This window comes from Spermophilus citellus, assembly GCF_964194105.1.
Source record: "Spermophilus citellus genome assembly, chromosome: 5".
NCBI classification, from domain to species: domain Eukaryota; kingdom Metazoa; phylum Chordata; class Mammalia; order Rodentia; family Sciuridae; genus Spermophilus; species Spermophilus citellus.
In genome coordinates this window covers 5,142,310-5,154,353 of record NC_138186.1, presented here as the reverse complement: position 1 = coordinate 5,154,353, position 12,044 = coordinate 5,142,310, and the positions used below count along the sequence as shown (strand labels likewise).

Genomic DNA, 12,044 nt, shown 5'->3' with positions numbered 1-12,044 from the left:
CGCCTCCGCGTCCCCCAGCCTTTCTGCCTTCTCCGCGCGAGTGGGCACCAAGGCACGCTGGCTTCTCTGAGGTCCCCGGGAAAGGGACGTTTAAGGATTCGGGTGCAACCAAACTGTCAACCTCCCTTGGCTCGGCGCCTTTTCCCTCCCGCGGCGCGTCGCACATCCCCCCCCCCCCCCGCGCTCTGCCCTCAAGAAAGAGACGCAGCAGCTGCGCGCTGAATGGGGCCTCCGCCTGCAGGGACGGGGAGGGGTGTCCACCCGCGGGCGAAGGTCGTGTGCTCGCTGAAGCGTGGGTCCGCGCCAGGTTCACAGCGTTGAGGCGTCGGAGTGAAGGGCGCTGGGCACCCAGAGGGCCGGGTGCCAGCGGCTGCCAGTTCCGGTCAGTGGCGGAACTGGGCACAGTCGCCGCTGGCCAAGTTGGCTCGGGGCATGCGGGAGGAGGAGGAGCCGAGCGCTGGGAAAAGGGCCCCCACCCCGGTCCGCGCAACTTCAGAGGAGGTCGGGGGCGCGCAGGGGCGCTGCGCGGGTCGCCCGGGTGCACGTGCACGCGCGCGCCTTGGGCTACTTCCCGGGCCGTGAAACCTAAACCCAAGACTGGTGACAGGTCGCCTGGAACGCGTTTACAGTAGGGGAGACTTTCCTCCAGAAAGCGCCGCCGAGTCGGTCCTCATTTGTCTCCTCCCTGTAACGGTGATCGACAGGCGAGGCTCAGCCGCGCCGGCACCCCGAGTCCCTGGCGGCGCGCGCCCGGGCTCCGGAGCGGGCACCCGTCCCTTAGGAGAAGGGGTGGCCTCGGGCGTCCTGAAGCGGAGCGCGCGGCTTCGCGGCAGCCGCTTTCCCGAGGAACTGCGTCCGAAGCCATTCCTGCCTCTGCAGACCGAGCGAGCACGGGGACCCGCCACCTCCCGCTCGGCTGACCCGACCGGAGGGGCGTGCCTCCCCAGACTTCGGGACCTTCGGACAAGTGAACGGGAGGCGGCAATTGATTTATTGGGGGGGGGGGTCCGAATTTACCGACAAAAAGCGCCCTGTTAGCCGCCGAGCGTTCCCACCGCTACGTAAAGCAGGTAAAGTGGTGGTGGTGGGTGCAGCCGCTCGGGAGAGGACCAGGAGGGAGAAGACAGAAAGCTGACCACCCCACGCTTTGCAACGCCTCCTCGCCCGCGCAGGGAGGCTCAGCGCTGCCACCTGGCGGCCGCGCTCCCGGGAGTGGAAGTGGCTGGCTGCAGAGCCATCCAGGCTCTGCGTGGGTGTGCCACGGCTCTACCTGCAGAGAGCCCGCTCTTCTGCTCCAATCTACGTGGCCCGTGCCAACGCTCGTTTTCTGCTTGTTCTCAGGAAATTGAGGGGAAAGGAGTAATGGGTTGGCATTGATTGGCACTGCTCTGTAGAGCTTACTTGAGTCTACTGTGGCTAGTGAGAGATTATGAGGGGAGAGAAAGTGGAATTGTTAGCGATGTGGGTTTCTTATATCTCAGTTTATTCTAAGAGTAAAAATATATCATACTTCACTTACCCCGGAATTCTGTCTTGATACCTTGCAAATAAGAATTATGTATATATTATATTTTGCAGTACCACCCCTTTCCCCTAGTCCAGTTCCAATACCACTTTATCAGCCCAGACAGATGAGGTGCAAGTTATGTTTGTCTCCTTGACTGAGGAGTAAATCAGCCTTGGATGGAAGGTCTTTTTCCATAAAGTGTGAAACAAAAAGCCTGGGGCCTTTCAGTGGACAAAGGCCACTGACATCAGGTTTCCCGGGGCTGCTTCTCTGTCAACTAAAGTAACAACAATAGGGTTTTCCCCACTCTTTGTTTTATTTGAACTGAAGACTTGTCAGGTCAGACCAGTTCCTACAATCACAGTTTCTACCACCAAGGCAAGGCAAAAATCGTGCAAATCCGTGCAAATCCAGGAGATCTGTTAAACTAATCTCCAGCCAGGTCTTTCTCCCCCTTGGTTCTATAGGACTATGTTAGGGAGAGGGAGAGAATCTTATTTTCATCTATACCCCCTACACAACGTTTTATGTTGTGCAGGTATGTGACAGAAGAAATGCATTTGCAGACATTATGTGTGCATCTCAAATGGATTCCATTACTTATGTGATATTTTTTATTTTTACCTTAATTCAATATTTGAAATGTCTCACATCATTGCCAGTGAAGACAATTAGTTTATTATTCTAAAGCAGGATTATTTTATTATTTTATAATTTATTATTTTTTTTTTTTTGCAAAATGATCTTGGCTTTTTGTTAATACAGCTAAGAGTAGCATTAAGAATTACTTCATGTACTGCAAAACCAGCAGAGGGAACACTCAGTACTGATCAAGTAGGGGCCACCGAAGAGCTGCTATTTGGGAAAAAAAAAAAAAGTCAGTAATGGAGAACTGATTACAAAACATATGAAGTTAGGTAATGAGAACACAGAAATCTTTTCTCATTGTCTGGTTTTCAGAAGCCCAATACATTCCTGCATGCACATACTTTACCCAGTTGAAAGATGGCTTTACTAAGAGGCCCTTTGTCACATGTTTTGTTTTTTTTTTCCACATTCTAAGCAATCTAACACCTAAGAACAGATCTACTTCAGAAGTCTCATGTGTATCTACATAAAAAATCATCTAGAAAAGTCAGTGGAAGTTACTGATTTCATATTTCATTTTAAAGAGAAAACTTTTCATTTCAACAGGGAGGTATCCTCCACATAGAAGGATAAAAACTGTTTTTTCCCCCCATTGGTAGTTTTTCTTCCTTAGTGGCATATAAAGTAGAGGTGTGTCTTAAAATCTGTTTGATGAGTTGAATACAGAAAAACATCTAACAACAGAATTAGACCAGCAACTACTTTTTAATACACTCTTTAAAAAAATCTGTCTTAAACATAATCATAATTACTATGGCTATTTTAACTTCCATTTTTTTCTCCAATCATATTCAATGGTGAAAGTGTAAATGATGTTAGAAATATAATCAATTATGATGAAACTCACTCAACTTAATTATCAAACTAGCTACACCCTCAAATAATTAGTACAAATCCCAAAATAAATATATTTATCCTCTTATTTTAATTTAGTGAAAACACTGACCTCATAGATAACAGACTTCTTAGGATCATTTTTATATCAGATTAATAACATTTACAGGACTGAGGTTGTGGCTCAGTTGGTAGAGTGCTTGCTTAGCATGTGAGGCACTAGGTTCGATTCTCAGCACCACATATAAGTAAATAAATAAAGGTCAATCAACAACTGGAAAAAAAAACATTTACAGGTGTGTTTCTGTGCATAGCAAAAAAATGACAAAAATTTATTATGAGGACATACTAGATTTGTGATGCAAAAAAAAGTTGTCATTGTGTTTTTGGTTGGGAGCTTTTTTTGGTTTTAAGATTCCCTCTTCTAGGGGGAAAAAAAAGTAGTAGTGAACACCCAAGGTAGCTAATGGCCAAAAATTATTTGCTTTTATCCACTAAAACATTCTTGCTTGTGGTTGATCCTTAGAGATCCAATCAGCTTTCTCCATAGGGTGTTTTTTTCATTAAAATTCTAAACCTGACAACCTGGGCCTCTTGCCAGCCTACATACTTTAAAGATTTGACAAGAAAAAAAATGGAAATATACTATCCAGCCCTTGAATGCAAAGCTGACTTTATGTTGGCCTGGCCCTGCCTGACCCCACCTATCACTGACCTGAGGAAAGTGTTAAGGAAGGCGGGTTTTTACTAAAACTTGAATTTTCAGATCATGGGAAATAGGTTCATTTGTGTGGCCAAATGAACATGTAATCTGAATACCTAGGCCCTGTGTCCTTGCCACATCCTTCAATATTCTTCATGAAGTTCCTTTCTTGGGATTGTTATCTTGGAACATCGTCATCATGAGGATAACAACCATGTGGCCCTGAGTGGTGAACATCTATGATCTGTGATGAAATTTCCAAATCAGTAGCCATCCTGTCCCATTTTAGCCTCTTGAACAACAAGCTGCTGTTTACTAGAACCAGGGTGTGAGGGGCCAAGGGTACAGCATTCACAGAAGGAAAGAACAGTCCCCTACAGTCCCAAAGTCATTGAACACCCACAACCATCTACAGAGGAGCTTCGTGTTCTGAAATTACAGATGACCTCAGCTGCGACAGTCCCAGACCCACAGTGACAAAACCAGGAAGAAAGACTGGACACCAGGCCTAACATTAATTCAGAGGCTGGGTCCTCCTTGGCTACCACTTAGTCCCATTTGATACAATTAACACACATGTAGGGAAAATATGTGAGGGAGAGGAAGAGGAGGACTTTAGGGGAAAGAGAGGAATAGAGTGAACCAATCTTTCCTTTGGAAAAGGTGGAAAACAAATATTTAGAAACTAAAGTTAATTTCCATCCTTTCCTCACCATTATCATCCTATACAAAACCCCATGAAGAGTCTCCCATTGAGGTCATTATGGAGCACGACCTAATGTGTTTCAAGGGAAAGTGCCTGTGTTTGGACTCTTCAGGATTTACCGGGGAGTTTAAATCATTGTAAATAACCATCCTTAACCCTTGTTGGTTAAGAGTAAGCAATTACTGCAAAAAGTCATCTCTGCCTTCCACAAACAGCACAGAAACTGTTCTGAAGAGATTTACACAATACATCAACATCTGTGCTGTACCTAAAGTTGTTAAAATAATTGTGATGACAGGTGTCTAGGTACCACTTTCTTAACGGTTTTCAATATCCACTGATTTATTGTTGTGGCTTTCCCTCCCCGCTTACATCTTGGGCTTTAAGAAGGAGCCCAGGAACAGGTTTTGCACTAGAGGCTGATTCTTTATTCCAATGCTGAAAAGAACTAATAAAAATAATCACTCGGCTTTTAAGCAGAAAGCTTCCATTTACAGTATTTCACCCTTACCCCCCTTTCCAAGCCCCTTGTTATCTAACATAATGGTTAGAATACATTTCCGTCTCTCCCCTTAATAATTTCATGCATTAACATCCTCTCCTCCCTCTCTCTCTCTCTCTCTCTCTCTCTCTCTCTCTCTCTCTCTCTCTCACACACACACACACACACACACACACAGCAAAACGAAAAAAGAGGCAGCAGAAATCTCAGCTGTACTTCTAGCCCTTTTTAAAAGTTTGCTCTGTAAATTGGAATGAGGTCAGATTTGGAGCTTCTCATTGCACGCGGAGATTATTATTGCACCGGGTTCCAAGCCAATGGGAAGCCCGGAGGAGGGGCTTGGCACGAGGAAGCGTTAGTTACAGCGGCTGATTGGTTGAGGCCAAGTCTGTGAAAGGATAAAGAGGCGCGAGGCGGAATTGGGGTCTGCTCTAAGCTGCAGCAAGAGAAACTGTGTGTGCAGGGAAGAGGCCTGTTTCGTGGGTCTCTAGCTCTTGCACGCTCTTTAAGAGTCTGCACCGGAGGAACTCTGCCATTACCAGCTCCCTTCTTGCAGAAGGGAGGGGGAAACATACATTTATTCATGCCAGTCTGTTGCACGCAGGCTTTTTGGCTTCCTACCTTGCAACAAAATAATTGCACAAACTCCTTAGTGCCGATTCCGCCCACAGAGAGTCCCGGAGCCAGAGTCGGTTTTGCTTTGCATTGTAGGAAAGGGACTGAGTGATAGAGACTATGTCGCTTTCCTGAGCTACCGAGTGCGCTCGTGAACTGGAATCAACTGCTTCAGGGGAAAGAAAAGAGAGAGAGAGAGACTTGCCTGGGAGGCGGCGAGAAACTTGCAGTGGAAGAAGCTTCGGCACCAGCATTCAAGAAACTCCTCTTCCACCTTAGCACCGTCTCCAGACTCAGAGCCCACACCGAGCAAGCTGCAGCGCGGTGAGACCCACAGCGAGCGGGGGAGAGAGGCTCTCCAGTCTGGGAACTATAACTCCTCTGCGAGAGGCGGAGTACTCCTCTCCCGAATCTTTTGGGGACTTTTCTCTCTTCGCCCACCTCCGCCCCGGCGAGGAGTTGAGGGGCCCGCCTGGCAGCCGCGCGCGTCCGCCAGCTCGGCGTGTGCTTGGCCCGGGGAGCCAGGAGGGCCCGGCGATCGCGCCGCGGCCGCCGCGAGGGTGTGAGCGCGCGTGGGCGCCCGCGGAGCCGGGGCCATGGTGCAGCAAACCAACAACGCCGAGAACACGGAAGCGCTGCTGGCCGGCGAGAGCTCGGACTCGGGCGCCGGCCTCGAGCTGGGCATCGCCTCCTCCCCCACGCCCGGCTCCACCGCCTCCACGGGCGGCAAGGCCGACGACCCGAGCTGGTGCAAGACGCCGAGCGGGCACATCAAGCGGCCCATGAACGCCTTCATGGTGTGGTCGCAGATCGAGCGGCGCAAGATCATGGAGCAGTCGCCCGACATGCACAACGCCGAGATCTCCAAGCGGCTGGGCAAACGCTGGAAGCTGCTCAAAGACAGCGACAAGATCCCTTTCATTCGGGAGGCGGAGCGGCTGCGCCTCAAGCACATGGCTGACTACCCCGACTACAAGTACCGGCCCAGGAAGAAGGTTAAGTCCGGCAACGCCAGCTCCGGCTCCTCGGCCGCCGCCGCCTCCAAGCCCGGGGAGAAGGGAGACAAGGTCGGTGGCAGCGGCGGGGGCAGCCATGGGGGCGGCGGCGGCGGGAGCGGCAACGCGGGGGGAGGCGGCGGCGCGAGCGGCGGCGGCGCCAATTCCAAACCCGCGCAGAAGAAGAGCTGCGGCTCCAAGGTGGCGGGCGGCGGGGTCAGCAAGCCGCACGCCAAGCTGGTCCTGGCGGGCGGCGGCGGCGGCGGGAAAGCTGCGGCCGCCTCCTTCGCCGCCGAGCAGGCGGGCGCCGCCCTGCTGCCCCTGGGCGCCGCGGCGGCCTCCGACCACCATGCGCTGTACAAGGCGCGGACTCCCAGCGCAGCGGCCTCGGCCTCCGCCGCGGCCTCGGCCTCGGCCTCCACCGCACTCGCGGCCCCGGGCAAACACCTGGCCGAGAAGAAGGTGAAGCGCGTCTACCTGTTCGGCGGCCTGGGCGCGTCGGCTTCGCCGGTGGGCGGCCTGGGCGCGGGCGCAGACCCTAGCGACCCCCTGGGCTTGTACGAGGAGGGGGGCGCGGGCTGCTCGCCCGACGCGCCGAGCCTGAGCGGCCGCAGCAGCGCCGCCTCGTCGCCGGCCGCCGGTCGCTCGCCCGCGGACCACCGCGGCTACGCCAGCCTGCGCGCCGCCTCGCCCGCCCCGTCCAGCGCGCCCTCGCACGCGTCCTCCACCTCGTCTCACTCCTCCTCCTCCTCCTCGGGCTCATCCTCGGACGACGAGTTTGAGGACGACCTGCTCGACCTGAACCCCAGCTCAAACTTTGAGAGCATGTCCCTGGGCAGCTTCAGCTCGTCGTCGGCACTGGACCGGGACCTGGACTTCAACTTTGAGCCCGGCTCTGGCTCGCACTTCGAGTTCCCGGACTACTGCACGCCCGAGGTGAGCGAGATGATCTCGGGAGACTGGCTGGAGTCCAGCATCTCCAACCTGGTCTTCACCTACTGAAGGGTGCGGGCGGGGAGAAGAAGGGACGAGGGGAAGAGAGAGGAAAAAATAAAGAAAACAAAAGAAAAAATAGAAAAAAAGAAAAATAGAAAAAAAACAGATGAAGAGTTGAAAGAGAAAAGGGAAAATAAAAAAGAAGATAAAGAAAAAAGTGAGCAGCGCTGGCTTGGAGAGGAGCGCGGGGGCGTTTGGACCCGCGCCGCATCCCCACCTCCCGAGCCATGGCGCCGCGGCCCCGCGGAGGGACGCGCAGGAGGCGAGGTAGACAGGGCGACCTTTATTGTTATTGATGTTGTTGATGGCGAAAAAGCTACTTCGAGTTTCCTCCCCTTTGCTTGAAGAGACCCCCCCCCTCCTTCCAGCGAGCTTCCGGACTTGTGCGCACCCCCAGCAAGAAAGAAGCCGGGGAGTTTTTTGGAGACTGGAGGAATCTCGCCCTCTCGCCTCGCCTCTTTGGTGGCTTTTGCTTTTGTTTTCACTGGGTTAATTGGTCGAGAGAGGAGCGGGGATGAAGGCTGCGCGCCCCCACCCCCTGGCAGCGCCTGCGGGGGAGGAAGGCTCGGGCGAAGGTCTGCGGCCCGCAGACGCGGAGGGGAGCGCAGGGACCGAGACTCCACGCTGGCGAACGCCCCTTTTGGTTTTTCTGTCCCTTTTTCTTTTTTTCCTTGTCCCTGCAGCCAGAGGCGGAGAGACGAGGCGGGCCCGGCGGCGTGGCCGCGCGGGGAAGGGACTGGGGGCCCCGGGAGCCACGGCGGCGGGCAGGGCGGGGGACGCGGACCCGAGGGTCCGGCGCCGCGCGGGTGCCCGGGGCGCGGCCGGCGCCGGGAGGAGACTGACGCGCGCGCGCCGCGGAGGGCGAGTGGCTTGGGGAAAGGTTTCTTCTCTTACTCGGAATCGTGATGGTGTTGGATTATTTCACTGGTGGGGTTAATATAGCATGTTATCCTGTCTATCTTTTAAAGATTTCTGTATAAGACTGTTGAGCAGTTTTTAAAATAGTGTAGGGTAATATAAGAAGCAGATAGATGGCGCTATGTTTGATTCCTACAACAGAATTATCACCAGCTTTTTTTCATTCTTAACTCTTTAAAGGATTCAAACGCAACTCAAATCTGTGCTGGACTTTAAAAAAAAAAAAACAATTCAGGACCAAATTTTTTCTCAGTGTGTATGTGTTTATTCCTTATAGGTGTAAATGAGAAGACGTGTTTTTCCCTCACCGATGCTCCATCCTCGTTTTTTGGGGTTTTTTTTTTTTTGGTTTTTTTTTTTTTCCTTGTAAATGTAATCAGATGCCATTTTATATGTGGACGTATTTATACTGGCCAAACCTTTATTTTTTTTTCTTATGTTATCCCTTTTTTCTTTCCTTTTTTTGGCTTTCTTTTGGCTTTATTTTTAACTTCCTTCTTTTTTTCTTTGTTTCCCTCTTTTCTTTTCTTTTTCTTTTCTTTTCCTTTTCTTTCTTTTTTTTTGTAGTTGTTGTTACCCACGCCATTTTACGTCTCCTTCACTGAAGGGCTAGAGTTTTAACTTTTAATTTTTTATATTTAAATGTAGACTTTTGACACTTTTAAAAAACAAAAAAAGACAAGAGAGATGAAAACGTTTGATTATTTTCTCAGTGTATTTTTGTAAAAAATATATAAAGGGGGTGTTAATCGGTGTAAATCGCTGTTTGGATTTCCTGATTTTATAACAGGGCGGCTGGTTAATATCTCACACAGTTTAAAAAATCAGCCCCTAATTTCTCCATGTTTACACTTCAATCTGCAGGCTTCTTAAAGTGACAGCATCCCTTAACCTGCCACCAGTGTCCACCCTTTCAACCCCAGGCTCCTAGAATGGGGAGGAGAATTAGCCAAGCATTCAGTGCTTTTTAAGAAAAACAAGATATTTAGACGAAATACTCTTCTGTCCAGAGGCTTTAAAACTGGTGCATTTACAGCAAAAAGGGATCCTGTAGCTTTAACTTGTAAACCACATCTTTTTTGCACTTTTTTTATAAGCAAAAACGTGCCGTTTAAACTACTGGATCTATCTAAATGCCGATTTGAGTTCGCGACACTATGTACTGCGTTTTTCATTCTTGTATTTGACTATTTAATCCTTTCTACTTGTCGCTAAATATAATTGTTTTAGTCTTATGGCATGGTGATAGCATATGTGTTCCGGTTTATAGCTGTTGTGTTTAAGATTGAAAAAAGTGGAGAACATCTTTGTACATTTAAGTCTGTATTATAATAAGCAAAAAGATTGTGTGTATGTATGTTTAAAATAAGGACAGGCACCGGGACGTCTGCCTTCTAAGGCAGTTCCGTTAAGGGTTTTTGTTTTTAAACTTTTTTTTGCCATCCATCCTGTGCAATATGCCGTGTAGAATATTTGTCTTAAAATTCAAGGCCACAAAAACAATGTTTGGGGGAGAAAAAAAAGAAAAAAAAATCATGCCAGCTAATCACGTCAAGTTCACTGCCTGTCAGATTGTTGATATATACCTTCTGTAAATAACTTTTTTTGAGAAGGAAATAAAATCAGCTGGAACTGAACCCTAAATCTTGACTTTTGTCATTCTTCTGCCCAGCACTTGAGATCAGGAGGGCCCTACCCTGTGGGTAGACCACCCATCCCATCTGCCTTGGCTTTGGAGAAGCAGGGTCTAAATGCCACCTTATTGGCAAGTACCAAGTTCCTCTTGGCCAGATTTGGCAGGCCCTGACCCCGAAATGTGTCAACTCCACACGGCTTTCGGCTTTTGAGGAATTTTCTGAGTTTACTACATTTAAGGGAGCACACCCTTTGTCTTGAAATCTGGAAGGGGGGAGGGGCATGGGGGATGGGATACTTCACTGATCCCACTGGCAGGTCTTTTTGTGGTTTTGTTTTATGCTTCTAAAGCTGCTTTCTCCTTACCTTGTCAGTACTTGACCATCTAGTAGTAGCTAGGATTTGTTGCACCCAGAAGAACATAATGAGCCTGGTAAGTTATTAGTAGAGGTGGAGAAAGCCTTTGCTAGTTACACCTTTGCTAGATGCAAAAGGTGTGTAAGTCTTCAATGACGGGGAGGTCACCATGTGCCCAGATCGCCCATCTTGTGCTGTGCCCTGCATGGGTAATACCACAATGGGAGTGCCTCGCTAGCCCACTCGGTCTGAACAGCACGGTAGGCTTCATCTGGCAGGGCTTATTCTTTCTGAGCACCAGGTGCAGCAGTATTCTTGAGACCAGTATGGGAGGACACAAAAGTGCCTTGGGTTTACCGGGTCCATTACTGTTTGGTTTGGAACATACAACTCAAGTGGCACTATTTCCTGTTTATTGGGGTGAGGCCACCAATCTCCATTAGCTGTAACAAAAGCCATCTTCACTTCTAAATGTCTGTTAAGTAAAAATGTGTAAAATGTGATGTGTCTCAGCCATTCAGCACTGGAGAGGAAGGGTTAAAGAGCAGCTGTGCTGGGGAGTAATCCCCCAGTATGGATTGCTGCTAGGTGAGGGAGTGGCCTGGGTCCTGGAATGTGTAGCTGGAAGAAGAGATTCTTGGAGACTGTAGGCCAAAACAAGCATTTTGTTCAGTAAGAAGCAGTAGTTTTTCCCTCTCCAAAATAATACAATGATTGTTTTAATATAATTCATCTCCTAAAGATAGCTATTAATTTCCAATTTTTTTCATGTGTGCTGCTAATAAGTTTTTAATTACATGTGTATTCTGCAGTTAGAATATCCCATTTTTAAAAAAGATCTTGAAACAGCCCAGCACCTTAGGTTTCTTCAGAGATCTTGGGGGAAAGGAGGAAGGACTCTTGTGCAGAACAATGCTTAAGTTCAATATTCATCCTCATGGTGATGATACTGTGATTAGTTGACCTATATGATGCCTGTTTTTTTTTTTATGATGCATGTGAAGGCTATCTTTATTTTGTATGGTTCTCCTGCTAGAACTATTTATTTTCCCTTGATTTTTCCATGTAAGGGCAGATGCTTAAAATATTTTAAGAACTATGGGACTGGGGATGTTGCTCAGTGGTAGAAGGCTTGCCTAGCATGTAACAAGCCCTGGAATTGATCCCCAGCACAGGGGGGAAAAATTTAAGGGATTTTGATAGACATTTAAGCTTTTTTTGTTTGTTTGTTTTGTTGTTTTTTTTAATCTATTTTTATTTGTAGATGGACACAAGTCTTTATTTTATTTATTTATTTTTATGTGGTGCTGAGGATCGAACCCAGTGCCTCATGCGTGTGAGGCAAGTGTTTTACCACTGAGCTACAACCCCGGTCCAACATTTAAGCTTTTAAAGGCAACATATAGTATGTATTTCCTAGCAAGTAGTAGAATAAATGTGTTTTTGGACTTTTTCTTCTGAATCAATTTTCATTCAGAAATGATACATGGTCGGTGGCTCAAGGCATAACAAACCTAAGAAACCCAATAGTTTAGTGTGGCTTTTTCTTCCGTATAATTTGGATCAATGGAAAAGAGTAGGTTTCAAATTTTCTTTTAAGATTATCAAGCAATTTTTCTTAAAAGACA

The 12,044-nt window shown here is 48.6% G+C and overlaps 1 protein-coding gene across 1 annotated transcript; it reads left to right on the top strand.

Moving 5' to 3' along the window:
* The first annotated feature begins 5,149 nt into the window (after positions 1 to 5,149).
* On the top strand, positions 5,150 to 10,066 carry SOX4 (SRY-box transcription factor 4). Its single transcript, XM_081295837.1, has one exon. The coding sequence runs from the start codon at positions 6,112 to 6,114 to the stop codon at positions 7,510 to 7,512; it is 1,401 nt and encodes a 466-aa protein (XP_081151963.1). The 5' UTR covers positions 5,150 to 6,111; the 3' UTR covers positions 7,513 to 10,066.
* The last annotated feature ends 1,978 nt before the right edge of the window (positions 10,067 to 12,044 follow it).

Excerpts from the sequence above, each read along its gene's own strand:
- SOX4 (XM_081295837.1), top strand. The coding sequence starts at position 6,112 with ATGGTGCAGCAAACCAACAACGCCGAGAACACGGAAGCGCTGCTGGCC.